The 22,927-nt window shown below is 44.7% G+C and overlaps 1 protein-coding gene and 1 pseudogene across 1 annotated transcript; one reads left to right on the top strand and one right to left on the bottom strand.

The window, feature by feature from the left end:
• Positions 1–1,654: 1,654 nt before the first annotated feature.
• On the bottom strand, positions 1,655–2,658 carry LOC127044647 (olfactory receptor 52D1-like; annotated as a pseudogene).
• Positions 2,659–16,794: 14,136 nt separating this feature from the next.
• On the top strand, positions 16,795–17,742 carry LOC127053231 (olfactory receptor 52M1-like). Its single transcript, XM_050957620.1, has one exon. It carries the CDS (start codon positions 16,795–16,797, stop codon positions 17,740–17,742), a length of 948 nt encoding a protein of 315 aa, XP_050813577.1.
• Positions 17,743–22,927: the final 5,185 nt, after the last annotated feature.

Below are 22,927 nucleotides of genomic sequence, written 5' to 3'. Positions count from 1 at the left end.
TTCACCACCCTCCTAGTGAAAATTATTTTCTTAATATCCAACCTAAACCTCCCCCACTGCAACGTGAGACCATTACTCCTTATCCTCTCATTTGCCACCACTGATAACAGTCTAGATCCATCCTCTTTAGAACTCACTTTCAAGTAGTTGAAAGCAGCTATCAAATCCCCCCTCATTCTTCCCTTCTGCAGACTAAACAATCCCAGTTCCCTCCGAGTCATGTGCTCCAGCCCCTTAATCATTTTTGTTTCCCTCCACAGGACCCTTTCCAATTTCTCCACATCTTTCTTGTAGTGTGGGGCCAAAACTGGACATAGTACTCCAGATGATGCCTCACCAATGTCAAATAGAATGATCACATCCCTCCATCTGCTGGCAATGTCCCTACTTATACAGCCCAAAATGCCGTTAGCTTTCTTGGCAGCAAGGGCACACTGTTGACTCATATACAGTTTCTTGTCCTCTGTAACCCCTAGGTCCTTTTCTGCAGAACTACTGCCTAGCCATTCGGTCCCTAGTCTGTAACAGTTAATGGGATTCTTCCATCCTAAGTGTAGGACTCTGCATTTGTCCTTGTTGAACCTCATCAGGTTTCTTTTGTTCCAATCCTCTAATTTGTCTAGGCCCATCTGTATCCTATCCCTAGCCTCCAGCATATCTACCACTCCTCCCGGTTTAGTGTCCTCTGCAAACTTGCTGAGGGTGCAGTCCACACCATCCTCCAGATCATTTAAGAAGATATTGAACAAAAACAGCCCCAAGACCAAGCCCTGGGGCACTCTGCTTGAAACTGGCTGATCTATGCAGCTTTCTATCCACCTTATAGTGCATTCATCCATCCCATACTTCTTCAACTTGCCAGCAAGAATACTGTGGGAGACCATATCAAAAGCTTTGGATAACACATCCACTGCTTTCCCCTCATCCACAGACCCAGTTATTTCCTCATAGAGGGCAATTAGGTTAGTCAGGAATGTTATTACTGTTTAATTTATTAAAATTCACCAGGACTAGATGGTTTCACCCAAGAGTTCTGAAGGAATTCAGATGTGAAATTGCAGAACCACTAACTGAATTGTAGAGTCATAGAAGATTAGGGTTGGAAGAGACAGTGCATCGGCCGTGATAAACAGACAAACAGAATGTTGGGAATCATTAGGAAAGGGATAGATAATGTGAGGGAAAATATCATATTGCCTCTATATAAATCCATTGTATGCCCACATCTTGAATACTGCATGCAGATATGTTAGGATATAGATATTCCAGCCTGTCTTTAAAGGCCTATACTTTAAGAATGTAGGTTGCCTATGGAAATGATCTAGGGGGGTATAAAAGAAAGAATCTGTGTAAGGGCCTTCTTTCACTGTGACAGTCTGAGGCCCTTTTCTTAGGCCAATGCCTTTGGCTTAGGAGGCAGCCATAAGTCGGGAAGTGTGTGGTCACATCCTCCCATTCCAAACTAATCACATTGAAATAAGACTATCTGGGGCTGTTAGGAAGGTGTTCTGATCTATCACCTCCAGTAAAAGGGAAGAGCCTAGAAGATGTAAAAAGAAATTTAGTTTGGTAGTTTTCTGTCTGGGAAGAACTCACTTATCAGTAGATACAGCTGGAGAATCCTTATGTCTGTACAGATGTAGTTGTGAAATCCTCACTTCTGTATTGTTTTGGTCCCTTTGTGAGTCAATAGCTGGAGCAGCCTGTCCTGGATTTCTTTGGTCCTCACCCCGTAGATGATGGGGTGTACCATGAGGGGCACCACAAGGTACAAGTTGGCAATGAGAATGTGGAAATACAGGGCAAGGTTATGGCCAAACCGTTGCGTGAGGAAGGAGAAGAAAGCTGGGATGTAAGAGTCTAAGATGACAAAGATGTGGGAGCCACAGGTCACAAAAGTCTTGACTCGGGCATCCTTTGTGGGGAGACTGAAGATGGCCCTGAGGATCTGGGTATAGGACACAGTGATAAAAAACAAATCCAGACCAGTCACCAAGAATGCCACAGAGAGGCTATAGTAACTACTGACATGGATGTCGGCACAGGCAAGTTTCACAACAGCCATGTGCTCACAGTACGAGGGGGTGATGATGTTGGTTCTGCAATATGGCCAATGCCTCGCCAGGAAAGGATGAGGAAGTATAAGTGTGCCACCGCGCAGCACCACGGCCAGGCCAATCTTGGCCACCATGGGATTTGTCATGGTGATAGAATGTCTCAGGGGATCACAGATGACTACATAGTGATCAAAAGCCATGGCCACGAGGATCCCAGACTCCATCACTAAGAAGCAGCGAATGAAGTACATCTGGGTGAGGCAGGCACTGAAATTGATCTCCCTGTAATTCAACCAAAAGATTGCCAGCATTTTGGGTAGAATTGATGTGAACAGGACCAGGTCGCTGATGGCCAGCATACAGAGGAAATAGTACATGGGCCCATGGAGGTTTGGTTCCATCTTCACAATGAGAAGTTCCCCAAGATGGCTATGGCGTACATGGTGCAGAAAGGGATGGAGATCCAGACATGGGCTGCCTCCAGGTCAGGAATTCCCAGCAGGATGAAGGTGGAGGGATTGATGAAGTCAGTTGTGCTGGAATCTGACGCTGAGTAGGTGAGAAGGTGTCCAACTCTGAGGAAGAATGGTGTCTCCTGCATATACCGTACGCACCCATGATGTCCGATATATGCCCAGAGTCTAGGATGATGGTTGAAATACGAATGCCTGGATGGAGAGACAATGTTAACATGAGACACTATGTGCACTACGAAAGGCAGTTCTTATGGTTGAAACAGATTAGTTGCTCTTCACATGTTGAAAAAAACCATTTTCATTATTCAGATAAATGTATTATTAACAACTGACTCTACTAATGCCAATTCCACATTTTATAGTGCTCCGTGCATCAATCATTTATACATATCGCGGGGTGGGGGGTGGGGACCTTCATAGGAACCAGTAGGAAACACGAGTGTGATACTTGTTATCCATCTTCATTCCTTAACGAATTGAAACCCAGGCTAGACAGTCCATGCTGTAGGGCATTCCTCATTCACCTGGCTGCTCAGAATCTGAGAGTCGGGAAAAACAACTACAAAGCTTTGCCAAGACATGTGCCAGAGAAAACATCCCAACTAGAATACGCCTCAGGGAAAAGAGCTGCGAATCACTGATAGCAGGACTATGGAAACACCTGCTGCATGGCGAAAACAAAGGCAATCTCAGGATGCCTAATGAATGTTTTAGAGAATAACCTGCTCTGGACATGCGCTCTGTTTTGATCACCCAGTCTCTATGAAGAATATAGCAGATAGAAAGGGGTTTCTGGGATAGGCTATGAGAATAGGGGAGGTTTCAATACGTGTACTGATTGAAAATCTGGGGCTGTTGAGTACAGAGAAGAGACAAAGAAGGTAAGTATGAAAGAGGAGAACAAACTAGAGAATGGAACTGATTCCATTCAAATGCACAAACAGAGAACAGTTCCTAACCAGTAATAACTATCGAGACTTAATGCGTCAAAATGCTCATTCTTCAAAGCTGAGGCAAATTATCAGCAAAAGTGATTGGAAGGAAAAAATTAGAATATTCGGAATAAAGATTGGAAGTTCTTGTGACAAAGTGAATTCAGCTATCAGGAGGAAAATAAACTAATAATGAACAACTGAGGGAAAGGAAAAATAGCCAAAAATACAAACTGGAAGTTATGAAAACTGGTAAGTGATGGTGTTAAAGATGTTAGGAAAAAATGCATGCTTGGAAGGACTATGAATCACAAAAGGTAGGTTATTGAGTCTATTAAGAACCAAAGAAATCCTAGAAAAATTGCAGGCCATTTCGTAAATTAAGAAAGCAAATTTGTTAATGTTGCAGAAAAGGTAGATATCTTCAAGAGACAGATTTGTTCTGCGTTTGCAAAGAAGCAGTGTGAAGTACTCATATCACATGAGGTGATGAAATACCTTCCAGTCCATGAACAATCAAGGAGGGTGTTAAACAGCGTCTACAGTCAAACCTCAGAGTTATGAAGACCAGAGCTACAAGCTAGCCGATCAATCACAGATCTCACTTGGAAACAGAAGTACAGAAACAGGCAGCAGGAGAGCTAACCCTCCCCCCACAAACCACAAATACAGGACAGTTCTATGTTGAAGGTAAATTATTAAAAAAAATAAAGGCTAGGAAACAACGGAAAAGCTGATATAGGATTAGTTCAAACAATCCTCTAGAAATATAATTAATGTCAGTCAGTCAGGATTTGCAGAAAAAAAGTCTTGTCAAATAAATCCAATTTCATCCTTTAATAAGAGTAAACATTTAGTTGGTCAAGGAAACCACATATAAGCAATGGATTTAAATTGCAGCAAGGGAGGTTTAGGTTGGACATTAGGAAAAACTTCCTAACTGTCAGGGTGGTTATGCATGGGAATAAATTGCCTAGGGAGGTGGTGGAATTTCCATCATTGGAGATTTTAACAAGCAGGTGAGACAAATACCTGTCAGAGATATAATAGATGGTGGTTGGTCTTGCCATGAGTGGAGGGGACTGGACTTGATGACCTCTCGAGGTCACTTCTAGTTTTTTAATTCTATGATATGCAATAGACTTTGATTTCTCAGGTATTTGAGTTAGTAGAGGAAAACATCCTGATAAAAAGCACTAACCAATTTCAGTAGAGCATATATAAAATTGACTAAAAAGTGGCTAATAGACAGATCTCAGAAAGCACTGGTCAATGGGCCATTGTCAGCAAATCTAGCTGCATCTAGTGGTGTTCTGCATAGATCAGTTCTCAGTCCGATGCTTTTCAATATTTTTATCAAGGATCTGGAAGCAAATATAGAATCACTGAAGATAAAATTTGTGGATGACTCAAAAGTTGGCAGAGTGGTTACAATGAGGAGGTCAAGGCAGGCACACTGATTAATCTAGAGTGTTTTATGAGCTGGGCTCATGCAAACGCCATGCTTTAATACAGTGACATGCAAAGTGATCCTCTCGGAACAGGGAAAGCAGGTCCGTCCCACAAACTAAGGCACTGTATTATGAAGGCAGGGACCCTGAAAAGGATTTAGGGCTCACTGTGGACAACCAACTCATCACGAGCTGCCAGTGTGATGCTGCGGCCAGAAGGGCTGATTCAATCCTCGGCTGCATAAACAGGGGAGTGGTGAGTTGGAGCAAGGGAAGGATTTTACCTCTGCATATGGCAGTGGTGAAACTGACTGTGTCCAGTCCTGGGGTCCACATTTCAAAAAGAATGTTGAAAAAATGGAGAAAGTGCAGAAAAGAGCCAGAGAAGTGTTTGGGGGCTGGAGAAAATGTTGGACAATTTGAGACATAAAGATCTTCATCTATTTATGTTATCAGAAAGACCATCAAAGAGATAATTTCACTGGGAGAAAAACATTGGGAACTAATGTACTCTGTGATCTAGTGGAGGAAGGCAGAGGAAGGCTCAGTGGTTGGAATCAGAAGCCAGACAAATTCCACCTAGAAATAAGGGTCAAATGTTTAAAACTGTCAGTGAATAACCTTTGGAGCACACTGTGAAGGGAAGTGGTGGATTCCCCAACACTCCATACCTGCAGATCCAGACTGGGTGCTTTTCTGGAAGATCTGCTTGAGGGCCTGTCCACACTGAAAATGCTAGAAAGGCACTACTCACACCGACAGCAGGAGTTCTCCCATCAGCATAGATGATCCACCTCCCCAAGAGGTTCTAGCTAGGGTCAATGGAAAAATTCTTCTCTTGACCTCAAGCTGTCTACAGAGGGTTAAGTTGCATTTGGGTTGTCAAACAGCAAGAGATGGGTACCAGCAATTTCTGAGACGGAAGCATCTTCCCTGGGAATCCCCCTCCGGTAGCCATGTCCCACACCTCTCTCACCCCAGCATCTGCAGCAGCATCCCACGCTGAGAGCCGATACAGAAGTGTGCACCATTTATAATATAGCTCAGGGCAATCCCAGTGGGGTTTGCTCATCCTCTAGGGGAATAACGAGCATCTGATTTTAAACAGGCTAGAGAAAATCCTGTCTGCGCTTTTCTGTTTTTTATCCAGTCCTCTCCAGGTATTGCAGTGACACAGCTGAACCATCTTGCCCTTGTCAGAAGCCTGACCTGTATAAGTTTATTACCCAGTCTGCCCCATCATCAATGTGGAGAGGAGAATGCACTAGCCTCTGCCTTTGAAGAGATTTCCCTTTTAGATTTCAAATAACACACTGCGTCAGGTTAAAAAAATATTAAAAATATTTATTAACTATAGAAAGATAGATATTAAGTTATCATAAGTAACAGTGTGCAGATCAAAATTGGTTACCTAAGAAATAAACAAAATCACAGTCTAAGTTCTAAATACTAGACAGGATTTGAATCAAGCCGTCTCTCACTCTCATGGTACCAATCAGTCGAGAAGGGAGAGGGGATATTGGGAAATAAGGCTCTGCAGTATCTGGGTTATGGACATGCTTGCTGGAAACTAACCCCAATAAACACTGCCTGCACCTTGAACTTCTGGTCTCCTGCTTTTTGTTTGTGTGACAAGAGCCAGGGGAGAGGGTGAAGGGAAAGCCCTCTAACAGTGACAGAGAAAGGAAGTAATGACAGGCAGGGGCAAGGTCTTGAGGGAAAAGGCAGAGCAGGAGTGGAGTCTTGGCAGAAGAGGTGGGGCAAGGGGTGAGGCTTCGGAGGTCCGGTTACCAGCAATTAGAAAGATAGCGAATCAAAGGTTTGTACATAGACTTGTTTCCAGGTTGTCAGGCTGACAAAGCACAGTAAGATCAGGAAAGGATTTAATGTCTTTTTCACTGATGTCTGATTCAGAGAAGAGGGCCCAGGACCATATCACCATCTAGATTGGCATACAGCTTGGTGGGAAAACCAGAGCACTAGGAGAAAACTTTTAGGTCCCTTTATGAGTAAAGAGCTGGAGCAGCCTGTCCGAAATCAGTTTGCTCCCCATCTCATAGACGATAGGATTTCAGGGTGCCAGGAGGTCCATGTTGGCAATGAGAACATGGAAATGCAGATGCACATTGTAGCCAAAATGGTGCATGAGGAAGGAGAAGAGATGCCACGTGGGGAAGGAACATAGGAAGGAGATGTTGGTCCAGAGCTTTACAAGCACAGAGACTGAAGGAGTTACAAGAAGGTGGGGCAGTACAGAGGCAGAAGGGCAGCAGAACTGGCACTCTAAAAGCAGCATTGTGGCTGCAGGAAAGCGGCAGACTCCAGCTAGAGGAGGAGGACGCCCCAGAGAGCTCTGGCCAAATCCCAAAGTTTGCTTCAGGGCAACGTGGAGAAATTTACGCACATTGGAAAACATCATCCCAAATATACATATAAAATGATGGGGTCTAAATTAGCTGTTACCACTCAAGAAAGAGACCTTGGAGTCATTGCTGATAGTTCTCCGAAACCCACCACTCAATGTGCAGCGGCAGTCAAAAAAGCGAACAGAATGTTGGAAATCATTAAGAAAGGGATAGATAATAAGATGAAAAATATCAGAAAATCATGACGATTGTGGAGAAAGTGTATATAGAAATGTTATTTGTGCCTTCCCATGACACTAGAACAAGAGGTCACTAAATGAAATGAATAGGCAGCAAGTTTAAAACAAAAAAAAGAGACTATTTCTACACACAACGCATAGTGAAGCTAGGGAACTCTTTGCCAGAAGATGTTGTGAAGGCCAAGACAATAACAGGGTTAAAAAAAGAACTAGAGAAATTCATGGAGGACAGGTCCATCAATGGCTATTAGCCAGGATGGGCAGAGATGATGTCCCTAGCCTCTGTTTGCCAGAAGCTAGGAATGGTCGACATGGTATGGATTCCTTCTGGAGCACTTGGCATTGGTCACTCTCGGAAGACAGGATACTGGGCTGGATGGACCTATGGTCTGGCCCAGTATCGCCGTTCTTATAATCTTATGTTCACTGAGGCAGGGAATGGCGTGCAGGTACTGTATAGTGTGTATTCAGAATCTCTTGTGCTGTATAAAGTAAAGGAAATGTTTTAGAAAACCCCTTTTGAAGCCCTGGGTCTGTTTGCTTTAACGATCTTGTGCCCTGAAAGAGAGAAACAGGAAACAGAGTGCACCCAAGGGGGAGCTCTGGCAAGGGTGTGCTGAACCAATTGGAGTGTCTGGGGGAGCTGAACCACATTAGAGTGAAGGGAACAGCTTGAGGACCTCTGCACATAGCTTTGTGATCACTCAGCCCCAATCCCTTTCCACTCACAGGATTCTAGCATTGATGTGGCTGCTCCAGGTTTGCTGTCACAGCCCTGCTCACGCTCCTGTGGCTCGACGCCCACCAGAAGTTTGTGTCCCACACACTGGATCCATGTCAGAGCAGCGTTCAGGCCCTGCCTTTGGCTCTGGGTTTCTAGGCCCACCATCAGGGTGCAGCTTCCATTCTAGCACGCTGGGAGTGGGGAGCGCAAGGCCCTCAGGATAGTCTCATTTACTCTGTACCTCGGCAGGCTTTTCTCTTGTGGTACAGAATAGTTTTCAGTCTTTTTCAGGACATGGAAGTATGTCTTATAGGAAAATACATAATTAGATTTCAGAGAGCTCTAGTTCTACAGCTCTCTTGCTGTGACACTCTGTACCGCAGAGCAACACCCTAGCATCCCCATATTCACCATTGCTATATAGTTACAACAAATCTTGTACAACATATGTCATGTGAGGTATCTATGGAAAAGCTGTGGTTTGCTGAATGTGATTATCCTATTTGTGTGTCTGTATCATTTTTGCCTCTGAAGTAACAAATATTGACTATCTACCTGTATTTCAAATGCATTTCCTCCTGTGGTAACTCCCACAAAGTAGTTTACATCCAGCCTAGCCAGCACATTGCAAATGGATATTCAACTACACGGCTCATCAATTAACACAATGGGACATGGATGCAAGGGCATGTGAGCGGCTCATGTGGCACTGGACTCCATCTTGTGCTGTAATTTTCCACTAACTGTGCTGGTATCTCTGTTTTGGATAATGGAGTTCCCTCCATATGGCAGTTCCCACCACTTGGTTTCATTCCTCCCACAACTCAATACTTTAAAACACAGCTAAAAGAAAAAGATTTGACTGGAGAGGTGGTCACAGGTTGGAAAGGAGAAATGCAGAAACCTCTCCAAAAGTCCACAAATGTGAACAGCTGTGTCCTGCATACAACGAGGCAAGTGATATTGCTGAATAGATTTCAGAGTGGTAGCTGTGGTAGTCTGCATCAGCAGAAACAATGAGGAGTCCTTGTGGCACCTTAGAGACTAACACATTTATTTGGGCATAAGTTTTTGTGGGCAAGAACCCACTTAGTCAGATGCATGAAGTGAAAAATACAGAAGTAGGTATAAATTCATCAAAGAATGGGGGTTGCTTTACCAAGCACGAGGTCAGTCTAACGAGATAGTGACTACTTCCCTATCTTTGAGAGGCTGTGCCTGATTCATAAGATTCCTGATAACCAGCAGATGCCCACTTTCATTTCAAAGGTAACTGGTAAAGCTCTGGATATAGTCAATAAAATGCCAATTGAGAATCTTTTGGATTATTCTAAATTCAAATAAATGGTTTTGAAACAATTTCAGATTACCCCTGAAATACACAGAGTGAAATTTACAAATCCTAAGAGTGCTGCTGATAACAAGTAATGTGGAATATGTAAACAAAATGAAAGATTTGATGGGAAAGTGGGCAAGGGGCAAAGGTGTTAGAAGCGTTAAAGGAATGTTTGATGTTGTTGCTCAGGAGTATTTCTTAAATATATGTAAAGATGATGTAAAACTGTGTCTCTGGGACAAAAGGGTGAACACTGTGGATGAAATGTCTTCTCTAGCTGACAATTTTGGGCAGACACAAACGTCTATTGTGAATAAAGCTCAGACAGAGGGGTTTACACTTGATGGGAAGCATTTTCCATTGTACCCCATTCCTCTATACTCCACAGAGGCCTAGCGAACATGCAAAGTCCCCTTACATCCTTACCTCACCCCGGCATACCAAGACACCAAAGATAACCTTAGACTGAGATCCCCACTGAACAGGACACTGAGGGGGAAGGAAAAACAGTAACTAAATACATGCCAAGGTTCATAGAGGAATTGAACGACCCAATGCATGGTGATAGTGTTAAATCTGATGATGCAAAGTTTGATATATAAACCTTATAGCAAAGAATTTAGTATTGATTGTAAATCCTATGATTTTGGGGAAGCTAGTAGCCATGCTATGAGTATGGGGACAGTGCTTCTCAGCTAACTTCTGTGAGGAGGTTCAAAGCTTTTCTCAGTAGGAAACCTATAATAAACCTGGTCTGCTGTGTGAAAGGTGAAATTGAGTCACGCCACATCATGGAGTTGTTGAATATCGGTGTTGAGATATCACCAGTTGGAAAAGTACAATGGTAAGCAATTCTGCAGAGACATAAATAGAGTTTTTCTAGTGACCCAGAGAAGGCACTTGCTGACTTTTGACTTTAGGCACTAGACTGATCTACAAAGTGTTGAAAGGTACAGAGAGCTTTGCAAGAACACCTGTGGGTAACACCACAATGTTTGCAACACTTGGGAGTTGCATGGGCAAAAGCTAGTTAAGGCCTTGGGCACACTGCCGCTGCATTAGTCATTGACAAGTATTTCTGCAGTAAACTAAGGAGTGAGGTCTGATATGTGCCCCAAGCAACGCCCTCGTGTCCCCATATTTACTATGGTGATATGATTTGATGTGTTTTATATAAAGTTTGTCAGGTAACATATCAATGGAAAAGTTATGATTTGTTGAACATGATCAACCTCGTTATATGTATGTATTATTTTTGTCCCTAAAGTTATGAATATTGACAATGTACCAGTAGAATAATAGAATATCAGGGTTGGAAGGGACCTCAGGAGATCATATAGTCTAAACCCCTGCTTAAGGCAGGACCAATCCCCAAACAGAATCTTACCCCAGTTCCCTAAATGGCTAACTCAAGGATTGAGCTCACAATCCTGGGTTTAGCAGGCCAATGCTCAAACCACTGAGCCATCCCTCCCCTGATTTCAAATGTGTTTGCTCCTCAGTAACAGCCACAATGTAGTTTACAGCTGATCTAGCCAGCATATTATGAATGAACCATTCATGGAAATGGTGCATTAAGAAACCATTTTTAGGCTTTAGAAGAAGATTATCCCCACCTGATGGACTTTCCTGTGAATATTCTAGCCAGGATATGGATAATGGCCCCTGCTATGACTCATCAAAGCAGGCAAGGGCACTTGACCAGCTCATGTGACACTGGACTGCATCTTGTGGCTGAACTTTTCCACTAACTGTGCTGGGGCTTTTGCTTGGAAAAATGAAGCTCCCTCTACATGGCAGAAGCTATAATAGCGGAAAGCGACATCGTCACTTGGCCTCACTCTCCCCACAACTCAACACCCAGAACCACCTTAGGAATAAGGACTGAACGAGTGATGTTGGCCCAAGCTGAAGGAATTTCTAGCCTGGGTGTGAAAGATGAGTGAACTGTTTGTCTCCTCAGGGTGAGACACTTCTTGATTGATATCCTGTCTAGGGTATAGAACTTACATTGTAATTTTTTTAAATTTCTTAAGTAAACAACTTTGATCTGTTCTCTATGATTTATAATGACTTACAATAATTTTTTTCTGTACTTAGTACATCTGCTTTCTATTTATTTATCGAAAACAGTATCTTTGACATATAAAGGGAAATCTGCTCAGGAACAGGGGCTGGTGCATTGTCCTCTACCCATTGAGGGAAAGGGACAGGGCAATAAACGTACACTGGTCAGTCTTCTGACAAGGGCAAGACAGCACAGCTCTGAGATCCTAGGCTGGGGAGTTGGGGAAACTGGCTGGAGCCTCTCTATTGCTGGTTCAGGGATGGCTTTTGAAAGCTTTCACGTAACTGCAGCTGGGTGTGTCTCTGTCTGCATATGGATATGTAAGTGCAAGACCTGAAGGGTCTTGCAGCTTTTCACAGCCTCACCGTGTGAGAGGGGCCCAGGCTGGTATGTGAGAGGGCTCACGGGAGCCCCTTTTTCAGGTTGCACCCTGTAGAAGTCCCTCACTCCTACCCAGTGAAGAGGCCCTACAACAGCATGACTCCATTTCCCGCTTATCATGCGCTCAGTTACTGATGGAGAGACCGTTTTTTATGTCAGGGAACTCAGAACTCCTGGGTTCTGTCTGTCATTCTCTATTTGATTTTGGCCAAGTCATGTCTCCCTGTACCTCAGGTTGCCTATGGATAAATGGGGATATGTTCATAGTGACTTTCCTTTGCTAGGATTTTGGAAGATCCATCAGTGAAAGGTTCTACAAGGTATGATAATAGCTACTGATGAGAATTATTGATCTCTAATCCATTAGCGAAAATCCCTTGTGCCTCCAGAAAGTTTTCATGTCTCCCCTCAGTCATCTTTCTCCAAATCTATCTGTCTACTATCTGCCCATCCATCCTGGGCATTTACATGGCATTCGATCCTAAAAGACAAAGGCAAAATCCCTAGGTTTCTAAGTAATCAACTATAATTTTTAAATATACACAAATACACAGAGCAGCCAATTCCTCTCTGACTCAGCGCAGAGCCCAAGAGTTCTCATCTCCCTTTGGGAAGGTCCCTTAATTACTGTTTACTCCTAAATCTGGACAAAAAACACAGAAGCGCAGACATGGAAAGAAAGACATTGGCTAGAGTGTCTCTGGTCTCCAGGCTGTTTGCATCCAGATGCTGCTTCTCCCCTAGAGGCTGAGCGAATCCCACTGGGATTGCACAGAGCTATATAATAAACATTGCACATCCTGTGTCAGCTCTCGGCATGGGATGCTGCTGTAGATATTGAGCTGAGAGAGGTGTGGGACACGGCTACCTGAGGGGGATTCTTAGCGAAGAGGCTTCCTAGCGAAGAGGCTTCCATCTCAGAAATCACAGGTACCATCTCTTGCTGTTCAACAATCCAAGTGTAACATATGCATGATTTAGTAGAGAATAGATTTGTTTTTATTTCTGCTCCACACAGCCACCAAACATCCCAGGGCCCTTGCCACAGGTGCTGAATTTGCTCTAGTATCCTGGGCCAAAATGTCCCTCTTTGCTGTGCCCCTTGGTGATGAGCTCCAGCCCTGAGGTGGCTGCATTTCAGGGGCACAATGGACCCTTCTGGATGAAAGTTGTTAGTAGACCTCCAGGACAAGGCCAGATTCGGAGGCTGAGGACTGCAGTTTGCTCAGGCCCTCATGAAGAGCTATGGCAGCCCCCCTGTCGTGTTTAAATTGAAGAAAAGCCCTCAAGAAGGTCATCCAGAAAAAATATCCAGTCTGGAGTAAGAATTGAGTAAAACCTCAGGAGCCAGCTGCGTGTTAATGTTTAGCAAACTTATAGGCAACCGAAAATGAAGTCTTGTAGTTGATGGTGTAAGACAGACTTAACTATGGTTGGTGACACCATCAATACTAACTATGGCCAATCCATTTGTGACTCCCATTCAGCTAAGCTCTTTGCTCCAATAATATCTGTGGCAAGGAGTTCCACAGGCCAAATATGGATTATGTAAGAACTTTTTTTTAATCAATTTTCTATGTTCATTTTTTCAGTGTAAATGAATGTTCTCTTGTCAGTGTGTTATGAGACAGAATAAATTTAAATGCCTGAACTACTTCCTATATAGATAGATTTGTAGGGTTCATTAGATCATCCAGTGCGACCTCCTCTATAACAGAGGACATTAACTTTCACCCAGTTACCCCAGTACTGAGCTCCATAACTTGTCTTTGAGTAAGAACTGGTCTGCACTAGGATTTCATATCATGGAATCAAAGAGCGATAGAGTTAGAAGGGGGCTGCAATGATCAGCCAGTCTAACCCTTGCCAAGTTGCAGGATTTGTTGTGTTGAAACCATCCAAGACAGATGACTATCTAGTCTCATGTTGAAAACCTCCAGTGAAGGACTTTTCACAACCTGCCAGGGCATCTGTTCTTACATTTGGGAAGTTTATCTGAGATTAAATCTAAATCTGCTGTGCTGTAGTTTAAAACTATTGCCTCTTCCCTGCCCTATGTGCAACACTCCTCCATAGTTTTAATGGCAGCCTTTCAAGTATCTCAAGACTGCTGTCATGTCCCCCCTTAATCCTTCATTTTCCAAATTAAACATACCCTTTTCCTTCAGCCTTTGCTCATACGACTTGTATTCCATCCTGTGGATCGTCTTTGTCACTCTCATCAGGATCCTTTTCAGTTTCTGTATGTTCTTCCTATATACTGGAGACCCAAACTGGACAGAATACTCCAGCTGAGGTCTAACCAGGGCCAAGAAAATTGCTACTATCCCCTCCCGTGACTTGCATGCTCTGCCTCTGCTAATACAAATTAAAATTGTATTTTCTCTTTTTTGCTTTAGCAAAAAAAAAAAAAAATCACACCACTGAGAGATGTAGCTATATCAGTCTAACCCTGGTATATAAAGTATCACGTCTACCGAAGAATTTAAATTGACCTAGCTACCACCTCTCAGAGATGTAGATTATGTGTGATGACAGGAGAACCCCCACCAAAGTAGCCACGGGGCTGCTGGCGGTTGAAATGGGGTCACCGGTGACGACAACATCCAATTTCTTATAAAAATGGCTGGTCTGTGGCACAGCACCAGAGATACTGTTTGCCTCCCTTGCCTTGTGGTACATTTGCCTCAGTTCCTTCACCTTTGCTGTGTACAGCAGTGTGTCCTGATCAGAGCACTTTTCCCACACACTGCATGAAATCTGCCCTTAGGGACTGACATTTGTCATAAACAGATGGTTAAGAGTTAATGTCTCTTTTACCTGTAAAGTGTTAAGAAGCTCAGCAAACCTGGCTGACACCTGACCAGAGGACCAAATCTTGGTGGAGGGAAGTCTTTTTTTGTGCTTTTTGTGTTGTTCGTTGTTTGCTCGTGGGGCTAAGAGGGACCAGAGGTACACCCAGACTTTCCCAATCTTTCCGAATCAGTCTTTCAGGTTTCAAAATAGTAAGTAATAGCCAGGCAAGGTGGATTAGTCTTATGTTTGTTTTCTTAACTTGTAAATGGTGTTTTTGCTGGAAGGATTTTTACCTCTGTTTGCTGTAACTTTGAATCTCAGGCTGGTGGCGGGAGGAGAGTCCCTCTAATCTATAAAAGCAGCAAAGAATGCTGTGGCACCTTATAGACTAACCGACGTTTTGGAGCATGAGCTTTCGTGGGTGAATACCCACTTCTTCAGAAGGGTGGGTATTCACCCACGAAAGCTCATGCTCCAAAACGTCGGTTAGTCTATAAGGTGCCACAGCATTCTTTGCTGCTTTTACAGATCCAGACTAACACGGCTACCCCTCTGATACTTGACCCTCTAATCTATATGAATCAGAGTACCCTGTAAGAATTTTCCATCCTCATTTTACAGAGATAAATTTTACTTTTTCTCTTTCTTTATTTAAAAGTTTTCTTTTTATGAACCTGATTGATTTTTCCTTGTTTTAAGATCTAAGGAGTTTGAATCGGTGAGAAGCCTCTCAAGACAACCCAGGGAAGGGAAAGTCTGGGGGGAAAAGGAGGGGGATGGTTAATTCCTCTTGGTTTTAAGATCCAAGGAGTTGGGATCAGTGTGAAACCTCTCAAGGCAACCCAGGGAGGGGAGAGTCTGGGGAGAAAAGGAGGGTGATGGTTAATTTCTCCTTCTTTTAAGACCCAAGGGGTTTGGGTCTTGGGTTCCCCAGGGAAGGCTTTGGGGGAACAGAAAGTGTGCCAGACACTGACTTCTGGCTGGTGCAGTGTACCAAATTCAAGCTAGTAATTAAGCTTAGAAGTGTTTATGCAGGTTCCCACTTTTTGTACTCTAAAGTTCAACGTGGGGGAAAAACCTTGACAGCATTCCTATAGCTGGAGCACAGCTGGGACTGCACAGCCTCCTCCCCAAATACCGAGGAGCTCCAGAAACTCCACAGTGTCCGCAGCATTTAGCCACCACGACAACCTGGGAAGGTGTGACGTGAGCATTCCACACCGAGCAAACAGAAAGGGGAATTTCAAAATTCGAGAGCCTTTAAAGGGGGAAGGGCAGAAAGTGTTTACCTTGTTGCAGGAGAGAGGAGTTTAAACTCTTCCCCAGAGCAGTCAGGATGGGCAATGTGGGACGCCTTCCAGAGGCCAATTACAGTGATCAAAACAAGCACCAGTGTCTACACTGGCACTTTGCCAGAAAAAGTTTATGGAAAAGTCTTGTCGAGATGGTTATATGATGTCACTGACGCTGAGGAGTCTGTCGTTGAAAGTGGCTTTGCAGTGTGTACGCTGCCCCTGTGTCTTTGGCAAAAGGGGATTATTGACAATCAATAAATACATAAATAAAACGTGTCAGTGTAGGAAAAGCCTAAGGAACAATGGTGGATAATCAGTATTCACACTCGTGATTTCTACTGCAGCCTAGTAAGGTTCCCACCCCATGAGCTGCAGGATTTATTGAGCAGGGAGCACCACAAAATATGGAATTGGAATTAGTAGGGTCAGTTCTTCAGAATTCATTTCTCTGAATAATGAAACTGTCATTTATCAGAGTGAAAATCTACTCCCTCCATGAAACCAGCCTCCAGTAGAGGATATAGTGTCTCAGATTCACACTGTCTCTCCATCCAGGTATTTATACTGCGACCAACACCCTAGACCCTCGGCACACACAGTAAGTCAGGGGAACGTACGGTACATACAGGAGACACTGTTCTGCCTCAGAGTCGGACACCTTCTCTTCTACTCCATGTCAAGTTCCAACACAACCTACTTCACCAAACCCTCCACCTTCATCCTGCTGGGCATTCCTGGCCTGGAGACGGCCCATGTCTGGATCTCCATCCCCTTCTGCACTATGTACATTATAGCCATCTTGGGGAACTTTTCCATCCTGTTCATTGTGAAGATGGAGCAGAGCCTCCATAAACCCATGTACTATTTCCTCTGCATGCTAGCTATCACCGACCTGGTTTTTTATACGTCCATCCTGCCCAAAATACTGGCAATCTTCTGTTTCAGTTACAAGGAGATCAGTTTCAGTGCCTGCCTCACTCAGATGTACTTCATTCACTGCTCCTATGTGATGGAGTCTGGGATCCTCCTGGCCATGGCTTTGGATCGCTACGTGGCCATCTGTAATCCCCTGAGACATTCCATGACCCTGACGAACCCCCTGGTGGCCAAGATTGGGCTGGCCATGGTGCTGCGTGGTTGCATTGTTGTATTTCCCTATCCCTTACTGGCAAGACAATGGCCTTATTGTAGAACCATCATCATCCCCCAGCCATACTGCGCACACATAGCTGTGGTGAACCTGGCCTGCGCCGACACCCGTGTTAGTAGTTACTACGGCCTCTTTGTGCAATTCTGTGTGATTGGTGTGGATGGGATTTTTATCGCTGTGTCCTATATCCAGATCCTCAGGGCCATCTTCAGCCTCCCCACAAAGGACGCCCGGCTCAAGACTTTTGAAACCTGCGGCTCCCACCTCTTTGTCATTTTAGCCTTTTACATCCCAGGACTCATCATCTCCCTCATGAACAGATTTGCCCAAAATGTGCCCCTGCATTTCCATGTTCTTATTGTTAATGTGTACTTCTTGCTGCCCCCCATGCTGCACCCCATCATCTACGGGGTGAGGACCAAACAGATTCGGGGCAGGCTTCTCTGGCTCTTTACTCATAAAGGGGCCTAACGTTTTCTCCTGGTGCTCTGGCTTTCAGACCGAAGTCTGTGCAGAGCTGGCTGGTGACATGGTGCTGGGCCCCCTTCCCTCAATCACTTACTGGAGAGTCAAAGTGACATTAAATCCTTTCCTGGTTTTTCTGTGCTGTGTCTGAGTGACAAACTGAGGAATCACTTTGTGTACAAGCATTCTCCCATAGGATACCACCTTTCTAATTGCTTTTAACTGGATATCTGAGGCCCCATGCCCTGTGCTGTCAATTCCCCAAGGCCCTGCCCCCTGAACTACCTCTTTCCACAAGGCCCCTTTCCCCATCCTACCTATTCTCCCAAGGCCCCGCTCCATTCTCAACATCTTCCCCCAAAATCCCACCTCTTACTTGCTCCCCTCCTCTCCAAACCCTTGCACTTGCTGGATCATCTCTGCCTTCCTCCCCCCACTCCCTCTGCTTTGGGGCTGGGACAGGATCTGCTGCAGCCTGGCAAGGAACGAGCAGTGAGGACACAGCGCTGGGGCTCGTAGGACATTCTGGAGCAGAGAGGGAAGCCAGGAAACTATATAAAATCAGCTGAGGGTTGGGAGCAGGGCTGCGATATAGTCAGCTGAGGCCTGGTCTACACTACGATTTTAGTTTGAATTTAGCATTGTTTCCTCAATTTAAGCCAGGACCCGTCCACATGACAAAGCCCTTTTTTATCGACTGAAAGGCTCTTTAAATCGATTTCTTTACTCCACCTCTGACAAGGGGATTAGTGCTGAAATCGGCCATGTCGGGTCGAATTTGGGGTAGTGTGGATGCAATTAGATGGTATAGGCCTCCGGGAGCTATCCCAGAGTGCTCCATTGTGACCGCTCTGGACAACGCTCTCAACTCAGATGTACTGGCCAGGCAGACAGGAAAAGGCCCGCGAACTTTTGAATTTCATTTCTTGTTTGGCCAGCGTGGCAAGCTGATCAGCACTGGTGATCATGCAGAACTCATCAGCAGAGCTCAGCAGCATGATGTGCACATTGCCCAGCCTGTACTTTGTGAGAAGTTTATGATCATGTCTATGTCCTCATCACTCTCGTCACCGCGTTACCGTCGCCTCCTCGCCTGGTTTTGCATTTGCAGCATCTGATGCTGCATTGAAAAAAGGTGCAAAACAATTGCCTGCCATCCCCCTGATGGAGGGCGGGGTGACTGATGACATGGCTTACAGAGAATTGAAATCAACAACAGGGAAGGCTTTTCATCAAGGAGAAACACAAACAACTGTCACACACAATGGCCCCCTCAAGGATTGAACTCAAAACCCTGGGTTTAGGAGCCTGTTGATTTAACAAAACAAATTGGGTCAATTTCTTGTTTTGATCCATCTATCTTTTACATCTTAGGCTAGCAGCAGACGATGCAGTATGACTGCAAACCATAGTCATTTCTTGGCTGCTCGGCAGAAAACGGTGCAGTACGACTGCGAGCCATCATCATCTCCTGGGTGCTCACCAGAAGTTGGGAATGACCTGGCTGAGTCACTCCCATGTCTGCCCAGGAGCCCCTGACTGACCTCACTGAGGTCAGCTAAAAGAGCACCCAGGAATACGACGATGGCTACCAATCGTAATGCACTGTCTGCTGCCAAAAGGCAATGAACTGCTGCTGTGTAGCAATGCAGTCCCATGTCTGCCAGCACCCAGGAGACGTACAGTGACAGTGAGCTGAGTGGGCTCCATGATTGCCGTGCTATGGTGTCTGTTCAGGTAACCCAGGAAAAATGGTGCGAAACCATTGTCTGCCATTGCTTTCACGGAGGGAGAGAGGGAGGGAGGGAGGAAGAAAGGGGCCTGATAATATGCACCCAGAACCACCCGCGATACTGTTTTTGACCCATTAGGCATTGGGATCTCAACCCAGAATCCCAATGGGCAGCGAAGACTACAGGAACTGTGAGATAGATACTCATAGCTACCCACAGTTCAACGCTCCAGAAGTTGATGCTAGACTCGGTACTGTGGATGCAGTTGGCCAATTTAATGCACTTGGAGCATTTCGTGTGGGGACACACACAATCAACTGTATAAAAACGATTTCTGAAAAACCAACTTCTGTAAATTCGACCTAATTTCATAGTGTAGAAATACCCTGAGATTGTGCCTCGTACAGCTTGTTGCCCTAAAGCTCAGCTTCAAAGTCCTGAGGGCAGAGAACATTGTGTGGCTTATTTCCATCCTTTCAGTGATTGTCTCAGGTTGAGTGGGGTAGTTCTAGGTTGGATATTAGGGAAACATTATTTCACTAGGAGTGTGGTGAAGCACTGGAACACGTTATCTAGGGAGGTGATGGAATCTCTGTCTTCAGAAGTATTTAAGGCCCGGCTTGACAAAGCCCTGGCTGGGATGATCAGGTTGGGGTTGGCCCTTCTTTGAGCAGGGGTTGTACTAGATGACTTCCTGAGGTCCCTTCCAACCCTAATATTCTATGATTTGTTCCTCCTTGCTGGGGGCCTGTACCTGGCAGGGTCCCTGCAATGGGGATGGGCTGGGAGCTGTTTGTCGTGAGCGAGGCCTCAGGGGCAGGGCAAGGGATCACTTTTGAAGCTAGGAGGACAACAGCTGAGAGCAGTGATAGGATAAGCCCCTGCATTAGCTGTGAAGGCGGGATGCTGGGCAGAGGCTGGGTGGCTGCGGTAGCTCACAGGGAGGGAGATTAATGGCACAGCTACTGTTACCCAGCAATTTATACAGCACCTTATCTGGAACAACAGGGCTCCCACTGCCCAGGGGCTGAAGCTGAACGGTGAAGCTGAGTCTAACATACACTCTTCCTGATGCTTTTGATCACTACATCTAGAAGTTCTTTAGCTAGGCTGCCAGGCAGGGTTCTCCCCATGTCATGGATGGGCAGAGCCACACAGAGCTAAAGTGATTTACTCAAGGCCACACAATGAATCAGTGACACAGCTGAGAATAGAATCTGGGAATCCTGACACCCCCCTACCTCCCTGCAGTGGAGTTGACGTCCTTCTTAAACAGGCGGGATTTAATGAAGGAACAGCTAAAAACTACAGCCACACAAACAGGTTTCCGCACAGTTCAGTTTTCAGCCTTGTCTTGCTTCTTTACCAGGGACCACACGCTGCCTGGAACTCTGCAGTGTACAGAATGGACAAGGATGTGCTGTAAGGAACCACATCAGTGCAGGCTGTGACTCTGCAGCCCTGATTAGTGGCTTTTGGTAGCAGCACACTAGAAATAATAAATAATTATCTACAATTAATGCAAGGAGAATATGTGCCCAAGCTCATCCAGCGAATCCGCGGGAGAGCTGGGACTCTTCATTCCCAGCTGGCTGGTCTTGGGCCAAATCCTCAGGTGGTGTAAGGGGTTGCAGCCTCACTGAAATCAGGGGAGATCCCCAGCATTAAAGAAACCAATGGAGAGAAAGAACCATGAATCTGTGCAGCTGCATGGCCCATACAAGCCAGGTCTGAGACACTAAACAAGGGATTGGAAGCAAGGGACTCTGGGCTATTTTCTGGGCTCAAGACATTTTCCTTCCTGCTGCCTCAGTTTCCTCATCTGTAAAAGGAGGATACCTCCTGGGAGGAGTGAGCAATACTGTGTGTAGAGCCTATCAACAGTAATTTCTGTCCATGTGTGACCGTGCTTCAGTGGGACATGGTTGAGGATACCAAACTCAGGACAAACTGGTGAGAAACAGGGTAGAGTCACCCCAGGCTGGTGGTTTTTCTATGGTTACATTATACCAAGCCAGTAATAAATGTAAACTTCGGTCTCATCACACTGGTTAACTAGACACATCCCAGCCCTTGGCACACCATTCGCACACCGGATTTCATGATGAGCAGTCAGTGGAAACCAATTTCCACCACATATCAAGTCCTTCCAATCTGAAGACACCAGTCACTTATTCAGGTCCATATATAACTCAGATCTTACGCAATAATCCCACTCTGCCATCCCTTTAGCCATTAAAAACTAAAGTTTTAATAATAAAAGAAAACAAGAAGAGTAATAAATGGTTAATAAATCAGATACATCCAAGTGGTTTTTCAGTGTTCAGAGATCAGGATCACAACAGTAATGGAATAAATTCCTAGCTTGCAAAAGTCTCTCTGGAAATAGCCAAAGCAGGTTGAGGGTCATTAGTCCTTACTCAGAGCTTCCTTGTTAGAAACCCAGTGCATAAATATCCTCTGCCCTCTGCTTAGAATTGCCAATATTAATAACTTCAGACACAAAGATGATACATGCATATACACAGGATAATCATACTTAGCAAATCATAACTTTCCTATTGACACCTGACAGGACATACTTTGTACAACATTTGTTGCAATTATATAACCGTGGTAGCAAGAATGATAAAAATGGTCATATTCAATCATACAGCACCACATCATGTTCTTGCCCCCTGTTATAACTAGTAAGGGAAGGGTAACAACGGCATCTGACGAAGTGGGTATTCACCCACGAAAGCTCATACTCCAAAACGTCTGTTAGTCTATAAGGTGCCACAGGACTCTTTGCTGCTCTATCTGTGTTGAGATATCACCAACTGGAAAAGCAAAATGGAAACCAATGGTGCACAGATATTTCAAGTGACCCAGAGAAGGCACTTGCTGACTTTTGAGATCACTAGACTGAACTACAAAGTGTTGAAAAGTAGAGAAAACTGTGCAAGAACACCTATGGGTAACACCATAATGTTTGCAATACTTGGGAGTTGTAGGGTCAAAACCTAATTAAAGCCTTGGGCACACAGCCACTGCATTACTCATTGACAAACAATCCTGACATTAGGAGCCCCAAAGCAACACTGGCATGTCCCCATATTTATTGTTGTGATATGATTATGATGTGTTTTATAGAAAGTTTGTCATGGAATATATCAATGGAAACGTTATGATTTGCTGAATACGATTACCCTAGTTGTGTGCATGTATTATTTTTGTACCTAAAGTTAGGAATATTGACTATGTACCATTATTTCAAATGTGTTTGCCCCTCAGCAACATAGAATCATAGAATATCAGGGTTGGAAGAGACCTCAGGAGATTCTAGTGCAACCCCCTGCTCAAAGCAGGACCAATTCCCAATTAAATCACCCCAGCCAGGGCTCTGTCAAGCCTGACCTTAAAAACCTCTAAGGAAGCAGATTCCACCACCTCCCCAGGTAACCCATTCCAGTGCT

This window comes from Gopherus flavomarginatus, chromosome 1 (assembly GCF_025201925.1).
Source record: "Gopherus flavomarginatus isolate rGopFla2 chromosome 1, rGopFla2.mat.asm, whole genome shotgun sequence".
Taxonomy (NCBI): domain Eukaryota; kingdom Metazoa; phylum Chordata; order Testudines; family Testudinidae; genus Gopherus; species Gopherus flavomarginatus.
Note: the sequence above shows the minus strand (reverse complement) of the source record. Positions and strands in the feature narration are given on the sequence as shown.

What these genes read in the sequence shown, in the direction of transcription:
- LOC127053231 (XM_050957620.1), top strand. Translation starts at nt 16,795, where the DNA reads ATGTCAAGTTCCAACACAACCTACTTCACCAAACCCTCCACCTTCATC.